This window comes from Chrysochloris asiatica, unplaced genomic scaffold (assembly GCF_000296735.1).
Source record: "Chrysochloris asiatica unplaced genomic scaffold, ChrAsi1.0 scaffold00007, whole genome shotgun sequence".
NCBI classification, from domain to species: domain Eukaryota; kingdom Metazoa; phylum Chordata; class Mammalia; order Afrosoricida; family Chrysochloridae; genus Chrysochloris; species Chrysochloris asiatica.
Genome location: NW_006408525.1, coordinates 26,925,700 through 26,935,341, shown reverse-complemented (window position 1 = coordinate 26,935,341; position 9,642 = coordinate 26,925,700). Strand labels below are relative to the sequence as shown.

The 9,642-nt window shown below is 39.8% G+C and overlaps 1 protein-coding gene and 1 pseudogene across 1 annotated transcript in view; one reads left to right on the top strand and one right to left on the bottom strand.

Annotated features, from left to right (window-relative positions):
• Positions 1-1,039: 1,039 nt before the first annotated feature.
• On the bottom strand, positions 1,040-1,717 carry LOC102840880 (annotated as a pseudogene).
• Positions 1,718-1,906: 189 nt separating this feature from the next.
• The window catches only part of LOC102840506 (keratin, type I cuticular Ha4-like), a 15,311-nt gene continuing 7,575 nt past the window's right edge, over positions 1,907-9,642 (top strand). The window contains exon 1 of the mRNA XM_006833686.1: positions 1,907-1,942. Within this exon, the coding sequence (XP_006833749.1) occupies positions 1,907-1,942 (36 nt within the window). The remainder of the gene's footprint in view (positions 1,943-9,642) is intronic.

The window sequence follows — 9,642 nt, the reverse complement described above, 5'->3', positions numbered from 1 at the left end:
AGCATTTACCTTATTAGAAACAAGATACACTATTCACTTACTATCTTCAAACATTGTACTTTTATTTTCATAATTTGACAATGCATTCATAAAACGATCTGCAGACAACTGTCTTAACAGGCAAAGAACACTTTTGAGTAGACGTTGACTGTCCTAAACTGTTGATTAGGTGTTGCGGACCGTGTAAGACTGGTCAGAAGTTCGAGGCCCTATAGGCCCGAGTGTAACAAATGAGGCCACTGGCATTTAATAGCAAATTGTCTTTCATCTTAATATTCACTTATATGTATTAAATTAATGCACGGAGCCTTTGACAATCCACAGATAAATGTGATATTTTCCTAAAGCCAAGAGACTAAAGGTTGCAAGGTTAAGCCTTTCTCCAAAAGGATTAACTGAAAATATCTTAGCTACTTCTCGGGTTCTTTGTTCTATAGACAAAGAACCCATCCTCCCTAATCCTTTTCCAGGTACAGCCCATTCACCTGGGCATCTGGAGACCTGACTCAGGAAGCCGAAACAGCAGGACTCCGCCCAAGCTTTTGTCTTTATCTCTCACCTTCCCCCAACTATGCTCAGGGGCTATAGATATGTTAATTGAGCCTGAGAAACCAAGTTGCTGGCCTGGGATTCGAACCAGCAAAGTACGATGTAAAGTTACCTGAATGTCTGGAAAAGTACTGATGTTAGCTGTACCTTGCCTAAGTCCCTCCCAGCTTGATGTGAAGCACCTCCCCTGAATAAAGCAGAGGCCCGGGCCTCCCCAAGTGTGCATTACTGGTTGGAAGGCATGCAGTAAAGATGGCAGGGCAGTGACTTGCTGCCTGCAGAGGCCATGATGCCTGTAGTCCCAAGCCTGCCCACCAGTGATGTATCCACCCTGGCTTTGGGGTGCCTCATTGTCTCTCTCTCTTTGTCTCTTTCTGTGTATTCTTGATATATTGCAATTGCCGTCAGGTATCCCCTCCTCGTGAACCGAACCCCTATGTCGAGGCGGGTCCCCGACAATTAGGCATGAGTTTTACAAACATTACTTATACTAATTGTAACACTTGAGCTGACTAGTGTTGCGTCGTCTCCAAACAGCCTGGCGAGAACCACCAATAGTGTTGTGGAACTTGTGGCCCTTCCCCAGGCCACGGCTCTTGAGGCCTGCAGATGTCAAACCACTCATCTCCCTGTGGACTGGCTTGGCAATCCACTGGGTGTCAGGATGTCTTCTGATAGCTTTATACAATGAATCAATGAGGATAACTTCAAAAAATTTCTATGTGGACTCTTACCAGCCCAGTAAGAATTGAGGACTCTAAGGGCCCCACAGTGATGTTCACTCACTACTCAGACACAGACTGAAGGCTTCTAGTAAACTTCAGCTGGTTAACACCATGTAGGACAGGCTTTAGGCACTGAGCATTTGGGGTCACCTCTGTGTACACAAATCGGATAGATGACATAACATTGCTTGGTCTTGTATCCCAGTCTATAAGCCTTATTGGCCAGGTGGGGCGGGGTGGCCCTGCACAGCGCAGAGAGCTGGTGGTACTGCCAACAGCAGACCTGCAGGAGAAATCGCATCACATCGAACAGTTTCTTCCTCCATGTTTCCTGGATGTGCTTGTAAGCACCCACCTCGGCTTACCCTCAGGGCTGCTGCCAGATGGAAAAGAGCCCAAAAGACTCTTGAATGCAACTGACCTCTTTCCTTATGTCCCCACATTTTAAAGTTTATTCTTTTTCTCTGGGTCTATAATGTTTTTCCATAACCTTGTCAGCATTTCATTTCCTAGAATGCCAAGAAAGACCAATGCTCATTATCCCCGCCAACAAACAGTAAGAGCATGCTCCCCCTACTTGTCTCATCTCTGAATTCTGTGCAGGTCTGGGAGGAGGGAATTTTTTTCCAGGAATGAACTTTGCCTGGAAGAAGATGAGAAACCAGAAGGTATGTTTAGGGTCCCTAGCAGAGAATATATATGGTAATGAAAGACAAAATTTCAACTCTTACTTGGCAGTGTTTTGTAGGGTTTTATTTTTTGTGTGTGTGAGATTGTCTTATCACAAGGTTGCTATATGATATCTCTGACACCACTCTATAGGATGAGAAGTGATGGATTATAGAAGTTGGTAGGACTGGGTGAGAAATTAAGATGATGGATTAGGAGTCTTTTAAGAGAGAATTAGATGGAAGTGGGTGGGAATGGAAGAGTGAATAGGACAGTGGTTGATTTTAGAGGCACAGTCTAGGGTGTAGAAGCTGACTGGAGGCAGAGAGACCATGTAAGAGAAGGGAATGAACTTTTGTTGTTGTTGTTAGGTGCCATTGAATTTTTTTTAACTCACAGTGACCTTATGCACAAAAGAACATAATACTCCCCAGTCCTGCATCATCCTCAAAACTGTTGTGACCACTGCATTCTCTCATAATGGCTGCTGCCATTGTGTCAATCCATCTGGTTGGGATCTTCCTTTTTTTTTTTTGGTTGACCCTCTAATTTACTAAGCAAGATGTATTTCTCCAGGGACTGGTCCCTCCTGATAACATGTACAAATTATGAGAGACAAATTCTTGCCATCTTGACTTCAAAGATGTGTTCAAGCTGTATTTCTTCCCACACAGATTTGTTTGTTTTTCTGGCAGTGCATGGTACTTTTAATACTCTTCTCCAACACCATAATTCAAATGTATCGATTCTACTAAGGTAATCATTGTCCAACTTTCACATGCCTATGAGGAAACTGAGAACACCATGATGTGGGTCAGGTGCACCTTAGTCGTCAAACTGATACTTTTGCTCTTCAATACTTTATCTTTTTAAAATTATTATTAGTTTATCTTTTGAAGTATATCTGCTTAATACAATATATAGTTTGATTTTTTGACTGGTGGTTTTGTGAGTGTTGATCATGGATCCAAACAAACTGAAATTTTTGACAATTTCAAATATTTATTTTCTCTATTTTACATAATGGTATTTATTATGCAGTTGTGAAGATTTTTGTTTGCTTTAAATTGAGGTGCAATCCACACTGAAGTTTATATTCTTTGAATATCATTGATAAGTGTTTTAAGTCATCATAGTATTCAGTTAATAAGTTTGCATCATCTCCATATTACAGACTGATAATAAATAAGTCTTCCTCCAATCCTGATGCCACATTCTTCTTTATATAATCCAATGTATCAAATTCTTTGGTCAACATTCAGATTGAATAAAGATGGTGAAAGACTACAAATCTGTTGCACTCTTTTCCTGATTTTAAACTATTCAGTATCACCTTGATGTGTTTTAATAACTGATTCTTGGTCTATGTACAGATTCCACATGAGCACAATGAAAGGTTCTAGAAGACCCATTCTTTACAATGTTGTTATTCATAGTTTGTCATGATCCACATGGTTGAAAGCTTTTGCATAATCAATAAAGCACAAGTAGATATTTTCTAATATTCTCTGCTTTCAGCCATGATATACCTAGTTCCATGTCCTCTTCTGAATCCTGTTTGAGTTTCTAGCAGTTCCCTATTGATGCACCATTACAACTGATTTTGATTTGTTTTTCAGTAAAATTTTACTTCCCTGTGATAATAATGATATTGTTCTTTTTAAAAAATAAATGTTTTTATTGTGAATTGTGTGATAGTTTACATGGCAGAACATTAGTTTTACATTCATTCTATCATACATCGTTTTACTGCCATAGTTACCATCCCGTCCATGCGTCATCACCCAACCAAAGGGTATATACCCTGCAAGCCTGCCCACCCCCCCACCCCCCCACCCCGGTCCTCAGCACACAACCCCTTTCCCTCCCTCTCTGGATCTCAAGTCTCCAGCCACTCCATCTCTTCATGTCATCTTCTCTGCCTCCATCTCAGGCCTCACTGCTTCTCTGGGTAGGGTCCTGCTCTCCACTCTTCTCCACTGATGGTCCCAGGGCCCTCCGCTCCTGGACTGAAAAGTTAATCACTCCCCTCCTTGGTATAAAATGCCCACCTTTACATTTCCAACTGTCACAATCAGTCCTGATAACAATTATTCAGTATTGCATCACAAGAGAACCATCTGCATTTCATTTCATCAGCCCATCCTGGACAGGCTGTATACTATTCACTGGAGACTCCACCTTCCTTCACGCCCTCTGGATCTAGGTTCTCTCTTGAAAGCTTGTAAGCCAGTCACTTCTTGCCTTTGTATCCCTCCTTCCATTTTGGGTAGTCAATGTCCAAGTTGCCCATCCCTGTCTACTCTTTGGGTGGAGGGGGTGGGAATAATTCTTGCAGCAAGAATTTGTTTCCTCTTTTGAGCTACTGCATTTATAGGTGTAGGTCAAGTTTATCAAATTGTATCAGATGACACTTTTTTTCCTCTTCTTTCTTCTTTGGCATGAGCTATGATCATCCAGTCATGATATTGTTCTTTGGTTTCCACATTCCATTGGGTTATATCTCTTTGGAGTACGCACATATATGGATCTCTTTCAATTGGTTTGCCAGGTAACTGTCTTAATTTCTTGGCATAGGTAAGTGATGGACTCCAGTGCTGCATCTGTTTTTGGGAAGATGTCAACTTGTATTCAATAAAGTTCCTAAAGCCTTGTTCTTAGCCAATGTCTTTAGTGTACCTTGGACTTCTTCCTTTAGTATCATTGGTTCTTAACCATTTGCTTACTCTTGAAATGGTTGAACACCAATCACTTCTTTTTGGTACAGTGACTCTCTGTATTCCTTCCATGTTCTTCTGATGCTTTCTGCATCATTCCATATTTTTTCTATGTTAAGTGCCATTGAGTCTGTTTTGACTCATAGTGAGTGACCCAGTATAGGGTTTCCAATTAGTGGTTGGTAAGTTTGAATCACCTACTTGTGGTTCAAATTACCTTCAAGTTCTGCATTTATTTTACAGTGATTTTACCCATAATATCCTTCAATGTGGCAAATTGAGGCTAGAATATATTCTTCAGTTCTTTCTGTTGAGTAATATTGAGTGTGTTCTTTCCTTTTGGTTTACTAACTCCAGACCTTTACATATTTCATTATAGTTCTTGACTTTCTTCTTGAGCTGTCCTTTGAAATTCAGCACTTTTACTGCATCATTTTTTCTATTAGCTTTAGTTTGTGTATGCTCAAGAGCATGTTTCAGAGTCTCTTCTGACATCCATTTTGACATTTTCTTTCGTTCGTGACACTCAATGCCCTTGGCATTTGTCCTGTATAATGTTTTTGATGTCATCCCCAAACTCTTCTGGTCTTCAGTCAGTAGTGTCTCATGCGTTAAATCTGTCCTGAGATCATCTATATAATCAGGTGGGATATATTTAATGTCATATTTTGTCTCTCGTGAACTTGTTTGAATTTTTTTCAACTTCAGTCTGAACTTGCATATGTACAATTAATTGTCTGTTGTACAGACTGCACATGGTATAGTCAAGAGACATTTAAAGGTTCTGAGCTTCAGTCAATGAAATAAACATGGGTCTCCAGAGAAAAGTATTGTAAAAGATTGACTAGATTTGTGAGACATTGGAGTGGTGTCTAAATAAAGATGGTAGAGCTGTGGGAGCTATAAGACCATTGAGGAGAAGATGGTAGAGTATAGAAGAACTGTGGGAACCATTGATAGAAATTATGGAGTGCACCTGGTTTTCTCCAAAGTCCCTAGCATGGGTTTCAGCCCTAGTGTAGCCAGGCTTTGATGGAGAGAGATGACATCTCATTATAAGCATTTGGAGAGGATAATGGAAAATCAGTTGAAGTGTCTTGGTCATAAGAGCTCAGAGTTTCAATGAAGTAGTGGTCATAGGAAAATTCAAACAAATCTACTGGGTATAGCAATAGGGAGATCACTGATGCACTAAGGAAAAATAGGATCTATGGGACTCTGAGGGAAGAAGTCATATTTTGGTGGCTCTTTTGTGTCTACCTTAAATCATGTAATTCATAGCAAAGTTAATTCAAAAGCTCACCACAATATTCATTTTAAACACGAAGGCTACTTTGCTTAATCTTCTGTGTACTGCTAAAAATGTCTTATCAGATGCTCTTTCATGATCGTCAGAGCAGTCACATAAACAGTTTTCATTCCTTGTCTATGGGGTTCCTGAATTCAGTTTTCCCAGAAAAACTAGCACTGTTAAATTGTTTCACTATCTTCCCTTGCATTCTAGACTGTGTGGAGGAGAAATACAGAGGACTGATGGACATTTTTCTGATTTGGTTATGTGATTTAAGAATCTCAAACTCCATTGCCACTGGGAGTCCCTGACTGAGTGTAAGTGAAATCAAAGTGGTTCTGGAGAGAGTTTGAAGAAGTATCCCATAAATCTCATTTTCAAGTGCATGTACCTCTCTTTCTACAGTTCTTGTCCTGTTAGTTCTTCCTGTTGAAAGCTTTATTTGACTGTCTTCTCAGAGTCAAATCCATTGACTCATTTCTTGGATTACATCTATCATTTCCCTTCATAATGTATGAGACTGGGTGATGAACAGATTGACAGCAGTCATCTTTGTGTGGCTGTCTCTGGAAAACCTATACACAGTTTTTATTGTCAGCTTGAATTGGGGCTAGACTAGCTCAGAGGACAGAGCAGTTTCTGCCTTTGTAATTTCCTCCTGGATGATGTCGCATTCCTCTTTGACATGAGTCCATTCTCTTAGGTGTGTGTGCTCATTATACTACTTATGTCCTTTCCTTGCCTTTTGTACACATTAAATATTAACTGACCTGTAAGTAGCCCAATGTATTACATTGTGTTTCTAAAAGAACACATTTCACATTTCTCATGGTAAGAATTTCAGGCTTTAGCACCTGGCCAACAGGGAAGATGGTCTTGAGAAGGATGACGGAACCCTTCTATTGTTTTAAAGTCCTCCAGTTGGACACATGAACTTAGAAGAAGATTGATCTGATACTACTTCATGGTTAAGTACCATTGGTGATTTTGTTAATGATCTCTCCCATGGAAATATAATTGATTTTCAAAATAAATATTTTCCCTAAACCTCAATTGCAATTTGCTCCCATCTTGACACCAGAGTCAAACCATGACATCTACTTTTGAAGGTACAAGGATTATTCTGCTCTGACTGGGGTAGGAGCTACAACAATGATCATGAGATCCTGTGGGTCTGTTTACAGGATACACTACAGCATTCCTTTCCTAGTCTTTAAAAATGCCATTGTCTAGATTTTTCTCTTCTGGAGCCTTAGAAGTTGAGAGGACAGGTGGTAATGAGATGAAAGTTCAGTGAATCCAGCTCTTTGTAATGTTTCACATCATCCAATTAGGCTTAAATCAGTTTGGTACTGATTTTAAACCAATACATCTAACCAATAATAAGATCAATTTAATGCAGAGATTCAAGCATAAGTGGCAGAGAGTTGTGGATTGTGAATATGATTGTAGGATGTCAGTGCCTCCAAAGTCTTTGACACACATTTTTTCGAATGCTGCTGTCCTCCATCAAAGCATACTCAGAGCTCTTCCTTGGAAATGGGTTTTAAAATCACCCAAGAAATGCTTCATTATGGTTTACATCATACCTTGTTTCAGACTCATTAAACGTACTACTTAGGTTGGTGATTTTCCTTACTCCCTTGGCATGGTTCCAAGTGACATTTTGGCTGGTTCCAAAGATAAACACATCCTTAGAAGCTGAAGATTTGCCCTCAATGAGGATAATTGAAAGGACAGGTCACAGGCCATGAAGACAAGTCTCAAAAAAGAGTGACAAAAGCAATGGGTCTCTCTAGAGGAAATAAACATGTAGGTCCCCAAAGGAAATACTTTGAGAACTAGCTTTCATACTTTGAACACTGATAGATTATCATTAAAACAATTCTCATAGTTCACAGCTACACTCAGAATTGCATTGTGGCAGAATGGCTGTTTGTCAAAATGCACTGATGGTCATGAGGTCTGACTAAGCGTGTGATGGTGTCTTTGCAGGCTCAGAGACGTTGAAGGAATTGGCTCAGGTTTTTCTGCATCATATCAACTGAGGGTTTCCTTTTTATCAAACCTCTAGTGGGTGTGGTGATGTAATATAAGGACTGAGCTGCTTACCACAAGGTCAAACGTTCAAACCAATCAGCTTCTCCTTGGAAATCCTATATAGCATTGTTATGTGTCAAAACCTACTCAACGGCAAGTAACAACAATAGCAACAAGTGGGAATTATGTTTTGTCACTAACTAAATGTTCTTCTAGCACAGTGCTAACAAATTAGGCTGCTAACCTCAAAGTCAGCAGTTCCAAACTACCAGCTGTTATGTGTTCGAAAGATGAGGCTTTATGGTCCCATAAAGAATTACAGCTTCTGAAATCTCGTGCAGGGTCACTATGAGTCAGAACTGACTCCCATGGTATTTAACAACAACAACAACAACAACTATAATAACAACCACCACCACAACAGATGTTCTTCTGTTAGAATAGAAATGACCGTGGTTTTTGATAGAGAAAATAGGCTTGTAATTTCTTGGTTCATTCTAATTTAGGAGGGAATATTTTCTAACACTGATTGAGCGCCCCTGAATCCATTTCTGCATTATTGCTTCTTGGTAATGTGAGGATTGAAAGAGAGATACAGTGTCATGTAATGGAGAGACTATGGTCATTTGAATTAGAGAGACTTGGGTTTGAGTCCTGAGGATCATGTAGGAGTTCTGTGACCTTGGAAATTTCTCAGACGCTTGGTGTCCTCACCTCTAAAGCCTTATCAGGTGTTGTGAAGACTGAGTAGATAATGGATATAGCTGCTTAGCACCTGGCCTGGTATGCAGTGGGTGTCACTAAGCAGGTGTCATCTTTGTAATAGTCATACCGTGTGCAAGCACATAGTCCAAAAACCAAGCCCACTGGCATTGCGTGGATTCTAACTCATTATTGTTGATGTTAGGTGCCATGGAATTAGCTCCAACTCATAGAGACTCTATGTACAACAGAAAAAAACACTGCCCAGTCCTATGCCAACCACACAGGTGTTGCCACATTTGAGCTCATTGCTGTTGTCGCTGTGGAAATCCATCCTGTTAGGAGTCTCCCTCCTTTTGCTGACCCTCCACTTTACCTAACATGATTTACTTCTCCAGGGACTGGTCCCTCCTGATAATATGTCCTACGTATGAGAGATCAAGTCTTTCTATCCTGGCTTCTAAAAACTTTATGGACATACTTCTTCCAATACAGATTGGTTTGTTCTTTTGGAAGCCCATGGTACTTTTATTATTCTCCTTCAACACAATAACTCAAAGGAACCAATTTTTCTACTGTTTTCTTTATTCATTGTCCAACTTCTGTATGCATATGAGGTTATTGAAAATACCAGGGCTTGGATCAGGTACACTTTAGTTCTTAAACTGGCATTTTTGTTCTCCATCACTTTAAAGAGATATGTGCAGCAGATTTACCAAACGCAATACGTAATTCAATTTCTTGATTGCAGCTTGTATGAGTGTAAATGATTAATCCAAACAAAATAAAGTCTTTGACAACTTCAAGTTTTTCTCCAGTTTTTATGAATTGGTCCAGTGATAAGAATTTTTCTTTTCTTTGCATTGAAGTGTAACCTTTACTAAAGGCTGTGGTCTTTGATCTTCATCCATATTTTAAGTTCTTTTCACTTTCACCAAAAAGGTTGTAT